This window comes from Fukomys damarensis, unplaced genomic scaffold (assembly GCF_012274545.1).
Source record: "Fukomys damarensis isolate Sample0158 unplaced genomic scaffold, DMR_v1.0_HiC HiC_scaffold_12, whole genome shotgun sequence".
Lineage (NCBI taxonomy): Eukaryota > Metazoa > Chordata > Mammalia > Rodentia > Bathyergidae > Fukomys > Fukomys damarensis.
The window spans coordinates 5,113,745-5,129,200 of NW_022900924.1; the positions used below are offsets into that span (position 1 = coordinate 5,113,745).

Consider the following 15,456-nt stretch of genomic DNA (forward strand, 5'->3'; position numbering starts at 1 on the left):
TATTTTGTTTTGTTTTTGTTTTTTGAGACAGGGTCTCACTATATAGTTGAGCCTGATCTGGAACTCACTATGTAGCCCAGGCTGGTCTCAAACTCAGGCCATCTTCCTGCCTCACCCTCCCGAGTTCTGGGATTACAGGCATGCGCCACCATGCCCAGCTGGATATATATATTTAAAAAAATTTTTTTTCTTATTTATTTTTGAAATGAGCTTTTGGGGTTTTTTTTTGTTTGTTTGTTTGTTTTTGGTACTGGGGATTGAACTCTAGACCTTGCACTTGTGAGACAGGCGGTGGAACCACTGAGCTAAATCCCCAGTCCTTTATTTCTTTTTCAATGGTAGCAAAGTTTTATTATTGTTAGGAAAAGAAACAAGCTCTGCAGAGTGAGTTTGGGCCCAGTATAAGTAGGAAAAGATGTACATTCTACAAGGTGAGAGTGGATCACTGTGCGAGAGAACACAGTGGCAAAAACTCCCTGTCGACTGTCCTTTTTGTATCACCCACTCCTCAGGCTGACGTTAGGCCTAGGCCATCCTAGTGAGAACCTGCTTGAGTTTTCATGAGAATTCCACTTCAGGGCCACTCTGTGTAGGTGTCTTAGGATTTTGTAATTAACAGGTTGTGTCTCCTTCCCCAGACAGCTTTGCCACGCCTTAGTCATTTCCCCGTATTTCCTCCTGAGAGATGCAGATCCTCGTAATTCTTTACGGAGTGCTGAGGGACTGGAGGACTCTGTTTCCTGCATCTTCTTCAGACTGGAAGAGGCTGTTGACCGTACCTGCTGGGGATTGTACACTCTCGAACTACCTTGGGGCATGTGTCTCTCTGTCTGGGTTGGAGAAAAGAAACCTATCAGAAGCCAGAAAAAGAGTTATCTCTATTGAGGTATCTGACGGGAGAAAGAGAGTAACTTTACGGCCATACTCTAAATGAAATAAATAGGACACACGTGTAAATGCTATATAGTTTCTCTGGTGTGAGAAACTGAAAGTGTAAATAAGGACCAAATTGTACAATAGTAATGTGAAATAGGAAGAAAAGATCCAAAGGGGAAGGGGAAGTGAGAGGGAGAAGGGAAAGAAAAGAAGAGGGGTCTGGGGATTTGGCTCAATTTCCGCTGCTTTGCAAAGCACAAGGGCCTGAGTTTGATTCCCCGTTAGCACAAAAAAAAGAGAGAGAAAGGTATAAATATGAGAAAGGGAGAAAATGGAAACAAAGTCTTTGTAAATAGGGAGGAATGGGGAAAAAATAACCAAGATATGTCATGTAAAGGAACAAATTTCCAGTGATGATTTGGGTATTGTATAATTTAGGTGTTGTATAACTAAAATGTACCAGTAAGCATATTGATTATGTTGAGGGTACAGAACCCAAATATGAGGAGCAGGACAAATTTCCATGCTTTTTATGAAGAACACAGTATGGCAGAGAGGGAGGTTAAATTATTGAGAGCTTGAAGTAATGAAATAATTGAATTGGCTCACCTGTAACATCTAGTGTAACGCAGGGTCCCTCACAGAAAATAGTAATGTCCGTGGACAGGGGCATTGTAGGGTCCCTTGGGCCTCTTCAGAGCAGGATATGAGGGAGTTGGCCGATCTCGCCCCTCTCTGAGATCAGCAGGGACAGTCAAACCTCCACTACCATGAGCCAGGCTCATTGGGTGCCTTACACTCAGGGCAGGGCCCAGGTAGTGCATGCAGTGGCATGGTGCAGTTGTGTGCACAGTGTCCAGACTTCTTGCCTTTGAAACAGAAATTCTTTCTTTGACTCTCTTTGTGTTTTTCCTTAGACAATCTGAGTGAGTAGCAGACTCAGAATTAAGGTTTCCTGATTCAATCCATGCCTTTTCTTTTTTCTTTCTTTTTTTTTTTAATGGTACCAGGAATCAAACTCAGGACCTTGCACTTGTGAGGCAGGCACGGTGCCACTGAGTTAAATAATTCCTAGTCTGCCTTTTCTTTTTTTAAAAGTAAAATGTGACAGCAATAATCTTAGCCATTCTCTTTTGACACCCATCCAGATTGTAATTGTTGCACACAGAAAAGGCCATTTCTAGCAGTTGGGTCTTAAGTATCTGGGGTTCCATCTGAAGTTTCTTCATTAAACAGATGGGAGAGACCCCTGTTCCCCTGAGATACAGATGGCACTCAGCACAGGATCATCAAAAGTTCCTCTCTCTTCCTCAGGGGTCACTCTTAGATATCATAGTTTCTGGGCTTTTCCTGAGATAAAGGGTCAAAAAAGCCTGAACGCAGGGATTTCATTTCGCCACCTTAGTTTTTGTTTTGGGGTTTGTTTGTTTGTTTTGGCACTGGGGATTGAACTCAGGACTTTGTGCCTGGGAGACAGACAGCAGCACCATTGAGCTAAATCTCCAGCCCTCATTTCGCCTTCTGTGATATCCGCAGAGACAGTTTTAACTGGAAAATACGATTTTTTCCCTCATTGATTTTAGTGAGTGAACTCTTCTCAGCATTTGTTCTGCCACCTTCCTTGTTTAGGCTGCCATTGTATTTTGCTTGTACTCAGTATTATAACCTTATAACTGATCACCCTGTTCCATCCTGCTGCTTTGTAGTTCTTTTCTGTCTGTAGCTAGAATTATTATGGTTAAAGAAGTAAGTCAGGCTAAGTGTGGTGGCGCATGCCCATAATTCCATGTCTGAGAGGCTGAGGTGAGAGAATTGAAAGTTTGAGTCCAGCCTGGCTGACTTGGTGAGACCCTGTCTTTAAAGAAAAAATAAAAAGGACTGCTTTTCAACCCAGTATTACCCCACCATACCCCCTGCTGCGGCCACCAAAATGGTGTCATTTCTTAGCCAAATCTTTGAATATATTTGCTTATTATTTATTGAGATCTCAAATCTATACACACACAGAACAAGGTCAGAAGAGACCTGGCCTGTGGCTGCCTCTCTGACCTCGTTTTGTGCTACTCATCTTAGTTACTGGGCTTCAGAGAAAACTACCTCTTGGTTGTTCATTGACTACATTAAATATTCTACTGTCTTAGGGTCTTTGGACTTGGCATTTTTTATATCTAGAATGCTTTCCTAAGGGGGTTGTGATACACTTTGCATTCTTCAGGTCTTTACTAAATGTCACCTTAGAAGGGATCTTCTTGATTGGCGTATGTGCAATAGTATGGACTCGGTTACCTTGCTCATTCTCTTTTACTCAACTTTTCTTTGTTTACAACCCTTGTGACCCCTTGACCAATATTCATTTATAAATGTGTTATTATCTCCCACCATCTACTATTGGAATATAAGGCTTATTTGAAAGAAGGTTTTTTGTTTTGTAGTTGAATTCTCAATAAATTTTGGTGAATGAATAAGGAAATTCCTCTGAAGATATCAGTGGTAGATTGCTTATTTAATTAATTATTTATTTTTGCAGCATCGTGGGTTATGTCTAGGGCCAAGCCCTGTACCACTGAGCTGTACCCCCAGCCTAGTGGTAGATGTTTTAAAATCATTTTCTTCTGTCTCATATTGTTTCTTTCTTGTGAGGCAGGTGGCAGAACCACTGAGCTAAATCCCTGGCCCATATTATTTCTATTTTTGTTGGTCTTTTTGTTTTAATTTGTCTCATGTTGGAAATGTTCTCAGCTATTTGATAGCCCTTGGTGTTTTGTCTTACTTAAAGAATGAGGAATGAAAGGATTAGTGAACTGCTCTATCACTGAGTGGTCCTTTTCACTAATTGCTTTTATTATAAGTTGATATGCAATGAGCTAACATTTGTGGAGGAAAAATCCTGGATGTCTACAATAGTAGTTTTTTTGTGTGTGTGTGGTTTTTTGAGACAGGGTCTCACTGTGTAATTGAGACTGACATGGAACTCACAGTGATCCTCCTGCCTCAGCCTCCCTGGTGCTGGGATTACAGGTGTGAGCCACCACACCCAGCTTACAAAAGTAGCTTTTTTCTTGGGATTAATCAATAACTCCAAAGAAAAATGCTTGAATCCTCTACTGGGAGAAGAGAAAGGGAAGGTGTCTGGAGATTTATTGGGTATAGTACAAACTGTAAGCTTTCCTTTTGAGTCCATCATGCATTGTTGTGCTTCTCTGTCCCTGGTATATACCTATCTTGAACTTCTTTCTCTCTCAGCTCTTACATCTTCTTGAAAACAAGATTCAGTTGCCCAGCAGAACAACATCTACATCTACAGCTTTATTTCATTATTTTTTTCATCTTTAATATTTATTTTCTTATTTTTTATTTTTTTGGTACCAGGGATCGAACTCAGGACCTTATGCTTGCAAGGCAAGTGGTGGCACTACTGAGCTAAATCCCTGGCCCTCAGCTTTAATATTTAATTCATGCATCATTTAGAATATCCTGTTTATTTTCACATTATCATCAAGATGTGGATCAAAATAGGACAAACATTTAACTAACTTTTTGTTTTTGTTTTTAAGCTAACATTTTTGAATTACTAGTTTTAAAATGTCTGGTGCCAAGGCTTTTATTCAATTCCTAACACCAGCGGGGCCAAAAACAAAAAAATAAAACAAACGGGGCTTAAAGTTTGAAATTTGACACAGGTTTTTCAAAACGGTTGCTCATACTTTTGAGGTCTTTAGTCTTCTGTAAGCATGAAAGGAAATTATACAGCACAGAGAAGACTAGAATAGATGTTTTCAACTCTACTTTGGGCTGGTTAAAGTTTATTGTGTGAACGTAAAACTAATTTATGCCTGTCTTTCCAAGATAATGTTAATAGCACTGTTTTTTCATTCCCAGAATTCTTCTTGTTTGGATGATGAATCAGTCACCCTAATTTTTTAAAAATATTCTTTTTACAGTGAGCATGATTTATCTTTTTATCAGGAAAAAAAATGTTAACTACAAAAAATGCAGGTATGGTGGTGCTTGCCTGTAATCCCAGCACTCAGGAGGCTGAGGCAGGAGGATTGCTGTGCACTCGAGGCCAACCTGGACTATAATAGTGAGTTCAAGGCTAGCCTGAATTACAGAGCAAGACCCTGTCTCAAAAAAAAAAAACAAAAAACAAAAAAACAAAAAAAACCAAAACCTGTCTTACCTTCAATGTACCAATAAAATTAATTAATTAAAAAAAAAACCCAAGTCTTCATTTAAACTGTTCTATGTAGTGATTACATGCCAGCCAGATACAGAATCTCTGTTGTCTTGGGATAGGCAAAGATTTCTTAGATGAAACACTGAAATCATGAACCACAAAAGACACAATTGATACGTTTTATATCAAAATTTAAAACTTGCTGTTTGTAAGACACTGTTAAAAATAAAAGTCCACAGGCTGGGAAGAAATATTAGCCATATGTGTATCTGACATAGAATTTGTTTTTGTACAATATAGGCAAAACTCATTTTACAACCTAATTAAAAAATGAGCAAAAAGCTGGGCATGGTGGTGCATGCCTGTAATCCCAGGGAGGCTGAGGCAGGAGGATCTCTGAGTTCAAGACCAGTCTGGGCTACATAGTGAGTTCCAGGTCAGTCTCAACTACATAGTGAGACCCTGTCTCAAAAAAATGGGCAGGGCCAGGGATTTAGCTCAGTGGTGCTGGCCTGCCTTGGAAGTACAAGGTCCGAATTTAATCTCCGGTACTAAAAACCAGCAGAGGAAACAAAACAACAAGATGGGCGAAAGAATGAACGTGTAGGATACATGAATGGCCAATAAGTACGTGAAAAAGTGGCTCAAAATCATTATTATCATGGAAGTGCAACCATAATGAGATATCAAATCCTGGTTGAAATGGCTCAGATTAAAAAAGAATGATGTACCAATATTGGTGAGGATGTGTAGCTGTTGGAATTCTGCCTGTGGGAGTGTAAAATTGTACAAACCCTTGGATAACTGTTGTGCAGTTTCTAATAACCTATACCTATCCTGTGACCCAACAATTCCACTGGTATTTAACCAGGGCAAATGAAAACATGCCTTGAGAAAGACTTATTTGTGAATCCTCACAGCAAGTTTATACCTAATAACCCCAAACTAAGAACAGTCCAGATGTCTCTCCGAAGGTGAGTAACAGTGACGGTTTATCTGTAGAGTGGAGTACTGTTCACTTACAAGAAGATGTGAATCACAAATACCTATACAACATGGTTGAATTTGTTAAAAATGGATAGAATACAAGCTCCAGGCACTAAAGAGTACTTCTCATTTTTGGAGTCAAGGTATTGCTATGTAGTGCTAGCTGGCCTTGAACTCTGTAGCCCTCCCGCTTTCATCTGAGTGCTGGATTACAAGTGTGTACCACCACACCCAGCAAAACTACTTTATGTGGCTCCATTTACATGAAATTCTAAACAGTGCAAACTACTAAGGGTAATAGAAAGCAGGTCAGTGGTTGGCCAGCAATAGAGAGAAAGATTGAAGAAGGCACAAAGGCCTTTTTGGAAGTGAAGTGAATGTTTTGTGTCTTGTTTGCTGTGGTGGATACACAGGTTTATACATTTGTTGTCAAACCTTATGGTTAAAATTGGTACAGTTTATTTTTTGTAAATTGTACCTCAAAATTCATTAAAAGTATGCTAACTAGTTTACTCTTTTACAGTTCTTCCTGGTTTATTTATTTATTTATTTGGTACCGGGGATCGAACTCAGGACCTTGTGCTTTCTAGGCAGGCGGCAGAACCACTGAGCCAAATCCCCGGTCCTGTTTTAAATCTTCATAAACTTTTTTGGAGTTTAAGTTATTGTCTTTCTTGTGTCTTCATTTTGACTGTTTTTTCTTTTTCTTTTTTTTTTTTTAAACTAGACTATATAGAAGATGTATCAACTTTTGGGTGAATATATATTATCTTTGAGACATGGTATAAACTGATCTCTGGTAATCTTTGACACTTAAGTGCTTTGTGTATCTATGTATTTATAAAATAAATCCATCTCTTTTAAGTATAAGGGAAAAACACCTCCATTTGAGTTAGTTAAGCCTTATTGATCTTTGGGTATAATTTTTCCCCGCAGTGGCCCGTACATGTAATTTGATCCTGATCGTTCTGGATGTCCTGAAACCCTTGGGACACAAGAAGATAATTGAAAACGAGCTGGAAGGCTTTGGCATTCGCTTGAATAGCAAACCTCCTAACATTGGCTTTAAGAAGAAAGACAAGGGAGGCATTAATCTCACAGCCACTGTAAGTGGGGAAGATGACATGAGGCTACTGCAGGGACTAGAGTAGAGAGTAGATTGAGGTGCATGGATATTGAATTTGGAAATGTCCTGGCTTTCCCCTGCTGTAATTGAGATAATATAATGATACAGTAATGACCGACAAACACTTAGGGTTAGGGTGGGAGTCATTCTTACATTGGGAATTTCATTTTCCTCTTTGAATTTTCTGTGTGGGGTAGTATAGTAGTGTAGACTAATCTTATGCTTGTATGAAGTAGCTGTCTGCCAATATCCTGTGTTTTCATTCATTTAACACAAATTTATGGAGTACCTGCAGGGGCCAAGCATCATCATCATCATCATCATCATCATCATTTATTTATTAATTTATTAATTTGTTTATTTTTGGTACTGGGATTGGACTCAGGTCCTTGCGCTTGCAAGGCAGGTGGCAGCACCACTGAGCTAAATCCCCAGCCCATGCTAAGCATTATTTTAGAACATGGGAATTGGTGGTGGTGGTGGTAGTGGGAGAGCAGAAGTGAGAGCAAGGTAGACAAAATTACTACTCTTGGGTAAAGTAGCAAATCAAATTATTGAGTAAAATACAGTACATAAGACAATGATAAATCTAAGATCAAAAGTAAACTAGAGGAAGAGGATAAGGTTGGTGTGGTTGCATTTTTAAATGCATTGGTTGCAGAAGCCTGCTTAGATGATAAAAAGTTATGCTCTAACTGCAGGTCCCTGAAGTAGAACACATCCTTGTGCGGCTGAGGAACAAGAGAGTGAGAGAGTAGAAGAGTAGTTATGAGATGAAGTTATAACATAGGGCTATGATATGCTTTTACTTTAGGGGATTAATGGACTGTTGCTTGGATCTTGAACCATTGAGTAAGTATGACTTGACTTAGATTTTAATGGAATCATAACGGCTGTTGTGTTGAGAAGTAGATTGAATTGAGTAACACAGAAGCAGGAGGATCGCTGTGAGTTAGTTGGAGGCAAGTCTGAGCTACATAGTGAGTTCCAGGCCAGCCAGCACTACCAAAAAAAGAGAAAGGAACAGAGAAATCATAGTTCTTAAGCTCGTATAATAATTGAATCAAAAAGTGATAGCTTCTTAGATCTCGGTTGTAACAAAGTGGGAAATGGGAAGTGACTGTGGAAAGACTTTGAAAGTAGTCTGTTAGGCAGTATAGTTGGTTTGGATTATGGGTTATGAGAGAAAGATGCAGAGATGACAGATTTTTGTTTTGAACTAGAGAAATGAAAAATCTTTTTACTAAAATTGTAGGACTTTGAGTAGAATTAATTTGGAGGGGAGAGGAAGATCAGATTAGGATTGAGATGCCAGTTAGACATCTAAGTGTTTTTGTTAGAAAGGCATATGAGAAACTTGTCTGGAGATATATTTGGAGATTATCAATTTAAAAGTCAGAAGCCTAGCTGAGATTACTAAATAAATGAGAATAAATAGAAAAGACAAGATGTTTAAGGAAGGAAGATTTTTCAAAGAAGGAAAACCAGAAAAGTTTCAAATCTTGGAAGCCAAGTAAATTGCTTCAGATTTAAGCTGTTCTGCCCAAAAAAATCTTTCTGTTATCCTATTATTATAATGTTTAAATTTGACCATTCAGGTTGTTGCTGTTGTCCTTACCACAGTAAGAAGTGCATCCCATAGGGCTGTGGCCTAGCATGCAGTGGGGCTGCCAAGGCAAAAAAACTTACATAAAACTTGGCATCTTTACCACCTTTAAGCATATAGGTCAGTGTTATTCAGCATACAGGACAGGGGTACTGTGGCTCCAGAGACAGAACAGGATTATCACTGACAGCCAGCCAGGGCCGTGAAAGACATTGCCTAGGGCAAGGTGGGGGACCTCTCTGAGCAGATATTTGGAGGGGGTATCCCCGGGCCACTCCCCTCCCCCATCAAGGACACTGCTCTCCTCATAGGTTCTAACCCAAACCAAAGAAAAGAAAACGAACAAGCAAGCATGCTTCATGGGGTGTGGTGGCACACAGGCCTATAATCCCAGCCCTGGGGAAGCTAAGAAAGGCAGGAGGATTGCCACTAGTTTGAGGCCAGCCTGGGAATCATAGTGAGTTGTAAGTCCCTCTCTCTTAAAAAAAAAATTTTTTTTATTAGCCAGGCATGGTGGCGCACGTGTGTAATCCCAGCACTGGGGAGGCTGAGGCAGGAAGATTGCTGTGAGTTCAAGACCAGCCTGGGCTACATAGTGAGTTCCAGGTCAGTCTCAACTACATAGTGAGATGCTGTCTCAAAAAAAAAAAAAAAATTTATTTTTTTGAGTATTCACGATTCTTTGCTATTATGAAGTACAACACAATGGGTGGCTTAAGCAACAGAAATTTATTTGTCATAATTCTAGAGGCCTGAAGTCAACGTGCTGACAATGTAGGTATTAGATTAGGACCCCACACTAATGACCTTACTCTAAGTATCTCTTCAAAGTCCCTCTCTCCAAATGTAGTCCCATTCTAAGATACTGAAGGTAGGACTTCAGTATACGAATTATAAGGGAGTAAGATAGGAGTGAGGGGAAAGAGGTGGACCATGGACACACATTTTAGTCTCTTAACACCGTCCTTTGGATTTGGAAAGGATTTTAGTGTTTATTTCTTACTAAAATTAGCTTCTCCTATCCAGGGTATTGTTTTTAATAATAACTTTGCACCTTATCTAGAATTATCCAGGTACATACATGAGTATCTGCCCCCACCCTCTGACCAGTCGTTGTTTCCTATGCTTATTCAGTGCCCTCAGAGTGAACTGGATGCCGAAACTGTGAAGAGCATTCTGGCTGAATACAAAATTCATAATGCCGATGTAACTTTGCGTAGTGATGCCACAGCTGATGACCTCATTGATGTGGTGGAAGGAAACAGGTATGGACTAAGCACTCTGACCCTGATTTTGACTTTAAAAGATTGTGATGAAAGCCAGGCGTGGTGGCGCGCTCCTCTAATGCCAGCACCCAGGAGGCTGAGGCAGTAGCATTGCCATGAGTTCAAGGGCAGCCTGGACTACATAGTCACACCCTGTCTCAAAAATAAAAAAGCAGGGCGGGGGATTTGGCTCAGTGAGCACCATGCCTGCCTTGCAATCGCAAGGTTCTGAGTTTAATCCCCAGTACCAAAAAAGCAAACAAAGGTGATAGAAACAATGTTGGATCCTGAATTTGGCAAATGTGGATTCCCACTTCAGTGCTGTTCGGTGATGGTCTTAATTTCTGACATTTGTCCTTGCCCTCTTGCTCTACAATTCGATAGACGATTGACTTCTCCATTTCAGTTATTTGCTATGATGTCCTCTAAGCTTTCTTTTCTTTTTCTTCCTTTCTTTTTAAAATTAGGTTTATTGGACAGTGTTGCCTAGAGCACATTAATCCCACACGTCAAAAGACATTGGGCAGGGGGCCCCTGTTTAAGCTTTTTCACGTGATGATTGAAAAAGTAGATAAGTCCGCTCTCCCAGAATTGATCCTTGTGAAAAATCTTATAGGCCGTACTACAGAAGTGAAAGAAGGCCAGGTTGCATCTGTTATTTCCAAACTTGAGTGTGTCGTTGAAACCCTATTCATGGAATATTATTATTATTATTAACACTTTAATAATTTAAGGCACTGTTAAAGTTACTCAGTATTTGGATATAATGATTTTAGTTGCTTTTCTGTTGATTTGTTTGGTGAATTTGAAAACTAAACCCCTTTGAGTTTATCATTTTACAAGTGAGGCCTGAGAAAGTGAAAGTGAGGCCTGAAGCCTGAGAAGTTATGCCTTGCCTAATTATTTGTAATCGTAGCTGCCATACTGATTGGGCACTAGGATTATAACATGACCAGATACTATGCTTAACTTTTTAAAAAATTTTAGTCATTGAAAATTAGGAAATATATTAAAGAGTCTATATTAACAAAAAATTATGAAATACGCTGTCAGAAATTGTACTTACTTTTCAGTGCTGGGTATTTAACCTAGGACTCCCTGTTTGCTAGGCAAGCACACTACCACTTAGTTACATCCCTAACCCTTTTATACTTGAATTTGGCTTTGTAGGCAACCATTCTCCCAGGAGCTAGCTTCATACATGGAACCAGGGTCGGAGTTTTGTTATCTCTCAACCTATAGTTCAGTCTTTCTTTGGGCTTTGGACTTATTTTAGTAGGAAGCTTTTGTTTTGTAATTATTTTATTTTCTTTCTTGAGAGCCTCTCATTTGGGATCTAGGTATATATGGGGTTACTGGTACTTGGATTGACAATTTTGTTAACTCTAGACTCACTCCATATTTTTCCTCTACTTCTGTAGAGTGTATATCCCCTGTATCTATGTATTAAACAAGATTGACCAGATCTCTATTGAGGAATTGGACATCATCTATAAAGTGCCACACTGTGTACCCATCTCTGCCCATCACCGCTGGAATTTTGATGATCTGTTGGAAAAGATCTGGGACTATCTGAAACTAGTAAGAATGTAAGTACTTGTGTGGTTGGGGTAATGTTGCTCTAGGAATTAAATCAGGCTGTCCTAAAATGATATACTCTGGGGTTTATTCGCAAAATCTGATTCTGTTTTGGAAATAGAAGTAAATTGGTTCTTTTCTTCTACTCTGCGTCATAATGAGGATGTTTTCTTCCTCAGTTTGCATGTTATCCTGGTCTCATCTCAGGGGTAATGGAGGGTTAGTGTGCATTCAGCCAGTCTTAAAGTGGCAACCTTTGTGCCTGCCCTCTCTTCTAGCTACACCAAACCCAAAGGCCAGTTACCAGATTATACATCTCCTGTGGTGCTGCCTTACTCCAGGACCACTGTGGAGGATTTCTGCATGAAGATTCACAAAAATCTTATCAAAGAATTTAAATAGTAAGTATCATGGGCCTGTGGCAACTCCTTTTCTTCTCAAGCTACGAATTTCACTAATTTATTAGAGTAGCTTTAAATAAACCAGGTAGCAGGGAGGCTTCATAGTGTGTGTTTGCCTTGAATTCCAGTGCTTTCCTCTCCCCTCCTCTCCCTTCCCCTGAATTTCAGTGTTTGTTTCCCTTCCCTCCTCTTCTCTCTTCTCTTCCTTTTTTTTTTTTTTTTTTTTTTTTTTTTTTTTTTTTTTTTTTTTTTTTTTGGCAGTACCAGGGATCAACTCAGGGCCTGTGCTTGCCAGGCAGGCACAGCACCACTGAACTAAATCCCTGGCCCTTCCACAGTGTTTTCTTAAAATAATACTTAGTGCAAGCTGAAGTTTAGAATCCTCTTCAGGTTAGGAGGGCTTGATTGTACAAAGGTCCTGACCTGCCCTCATTAATTCATCTTCCTTTTAACAGAGTCAGATATTTTTTTCCTTTCAAGATTTTAACAGTCTCCACTGGGCATGAGTCCTCCTCTAAACTGTAAGCACGGGCTGAGCGTGGTTGTACACACCTGTAATCCCAGCACTTGGGAGGCTAAGGCTGGAGGATTGCCATGAAGTTCAAGGCCAACCTAAACTACATAGTAAGACTCTGTCTCAAAATACGAAAAAACAAACTTTAAGCCTGGGCCCAGTTCTCCTACTCTTTGTCATACTTTCTTTTTTCTTTTCAGTATCGGGAATTGAACACAGGACCTGTGCCTGCAAGGCAGGTGTGGTGCCACTAAGTTAAATCCTCTGCCCTCTTTCTCATACTTTTATTGCTGATTGATGCTGCAAAAAATTTTACGTTTTATTTTGAACTAATTGTAGACTTACAGAAGAGTTGCAAAAGTAGTACAAAGTGTTCCTTTTATCCTTCACTTTTTTCATAATGCTAACAGCTCACAATACCTTCATACAGTTATCTGAATAAGAGATTAACATTGATAAAATATTAACTAAACTACAGACCTTACTTGAATTTTACTTTACTCCCTACCAGTGTCTTTTTTTTGTGCTCCTCGAACCTGCATGACATCAAGTTTTATTTCTCTTTAGTTTTCCAGTAATATTTCCTTGGACTGTCATTGTCTTTGATGACTATGACACTTTTAAAGAATGCTTTGTATTCTCTCTCTCTCTCTCTCTCTCTCTCTCTCTTGGCTTCTTGCCATTTATTTTCCTGGAGGACGTATGTTTGAACCTAGGGCCTCCTGTAAGCTAGGCAAGCACTCTACCACTAAGCTTTATACCCTGTGTAAATCTTTTCAAAATTTTTGTCTGCTGATTTTAGCATCTCTCTGTGGGCTTGTCTTCAACATTTATTATTCTTATATTTGCCTAATGGTGATGCTTTATTTTTGTTTTTCATTTCATATTTATTTATTGCTACTCTACTGTGAGCTACAGATGTCACTTCTCTATTCCATAATTTATTTATATCAATATGAGCTCTTGGGTATTTAATTTATTCTATAAGCTACAATCCAATATTATCATTATTTTGTTGCTCAAATTTTTCAAGCTTTGACCATTAGGAATTCTTTCCTGTTGGGTCCTATGTTTATTTCATAAACTGCATCTTTTCTCTTAAGCCTTTGCTTACTTTTTGGCACTAGGTGTTCATGGTTGATTTTTGATTTTTGCGTGCACCTGCCCTGGAATCAGTGACTCCTCCAAGGAGCCCTAGTTTGCAAGATATGGGTACTAGGTATACTCATTTGTAGTAGGTTGTCATTGCTTGCTGTAGGCCCACTCAGCAGCAGGACTAGGAAATATATATGAATACTAAGTCACGATTGCATGCACATCTATAGTTTTGTATTTCTCTTAACCCTTCCTCCCTCCCCCTTCCTCTTTCTCTCGGTCCTCTCTCAAAAACTGAGGGTAGGGCCAGGGGGACATTTGGCTCAGTAGTTCTGCCGCCTGCCTCGCAAGTGGAAGGGCCGAAGTTCCATCCCTGGTACCAAAAAAAAAAAAAAAAAAAAAAGCTGACTGTATATTCTTATGTTTTATTCCAATTAAGTACCATAGGGATTGAACTCGAGACCTTGTGCTTGCGAGGCAGGTGGCGGCACCACTGAGCTAAATCCCTGGCCCTATTTTCCTCCATTTCTTATTTCTTGCTTTTTTTTCTCCACAAATGAGAGATGCTACTGTCATTATCTATAAACTACGTATTTAAAAATTCTAGTATATAATCAGACCTCTTTGTCTGTGGGTTCTGTGCATGGATTTAACCAACTGCAGATTTGAAAATTAGTTGAAAAAAATTTCATGTGTACAGAGCATACACAGACTTTTTTGTAGCATGACAGTAATTTACATTTGGTATCATACATATTTAGAAAAGATTTAAAGTATGGAGGAGGATGTGTATAGGTTATGTGCAAACACTATCCTATGGTATATGAGACTTATCTGCAAGTTTTCTTAGGAGGAGGGTGCCAGAATAAGCGTCCCTCAGATATGGAGGGATAATTGTATAATTTTAAGTAGAATTTTATTCAGTCACTGTCTTCCTGTTTTTTACTTGTTTATTTCACACATAGCTTTTTTTTGGGTACTGGGGATTGAACTTGGGACCTTGTGCTTGCAAGGCAGGCAGCAGCACCACTGAGCTAAATCCCCACCCTATTTTGTATCTTTAGTTGTACTGTCATGGTTGCTTCAAGGTCCTGAATTGATTCAAACATTTACCTTTCATGGTCATCTGGTGAAGAAGGTGGATGAGGTCGCACCATAATGGTTTATGGATTTTTGAGACAGGGTCTTCCTGTAGTTCAGGCTGGCCTTGACCTCACACTGTAGCCCACGCTGGCTTTTAACTCACAGTGATCCTCCTGGCTTAGCCTCCCAAGTGCTGGGATACAGGTGTGTGTCACCATGCCCAGCTGACATCATAATGTTTTCATGAAGCTGCTTTTCTGTTGGATGGTACTTGGCATCTGCCTTAACTGTATTTTTTTTTTTAATCACACCTTGAAAAAACACAATAGAATTTCTACACAGCTTCAGAAAGTGGCAAAAATAGTGGGATGTGTTTGAAGTAAGGGGCAGGACTGTTTTGATTTGGATTACAGCAGTGTGCCTATAATGAACTTTTAAAATTTAAACACTATTATTTTATCAGACCCTATATGTGTATATATATTTTATACTTTGATTATTCTATATATGTAAAATATGTAATATATATAAGCTTTTTTTCCCAGATGGTACTGGGGATTGAACCCAAGGGTGCTCTACCACTGAGCTACACCCCTAGCCTATTCTATTTTTTATTTTGAGAAAATTTCTTGCCAAGTTACCCAGGTTGGACTTGAACTTAGAATCCTTTTGCTTCAGTGTCCTTAGTAGCTGGAATTACAAGTGTGTGGCCACCATGCTTGACTTTTTTATTTATATGTGTGTGTGT

At 39.3% G+C, this 15,456-nt stretch overlaps 1 protein-coding gene across 2 annotated transcripts in view; it reads left to right on the plus strand.

Annotated features, from left to right (window-relative positions):
• Drg1 (developmentally regulated GTP binding protein 1) overlaps positions 1–15,456 on the plus strand; it is a 44,044-nt gene that overhangs the window by 24,343 nt on the left and 4,245 nt on the right. For both annotated transcript variants that reach the window (XM_010603829.3, XM_010603828.3), the window contains exons 5-8: positions 6,977–7,146; positions 9,907–10,037; positions 11,459–11,626; positions 11,894–12,016. In XM_010603829.3, the coding sequence (XP_010602131.1) occupies positions 6,977–7,146; positions 9,907–10,037; positions 11,459–11,626; positions 11,894–12,016 (592 nt within the window). The remainder of the gene's footprint in view (positions 1–6,976; positions 7,147–9,906; positions 10,038–11,458; positions 11,627–11,893; positions 12,017–15,456) is intronic.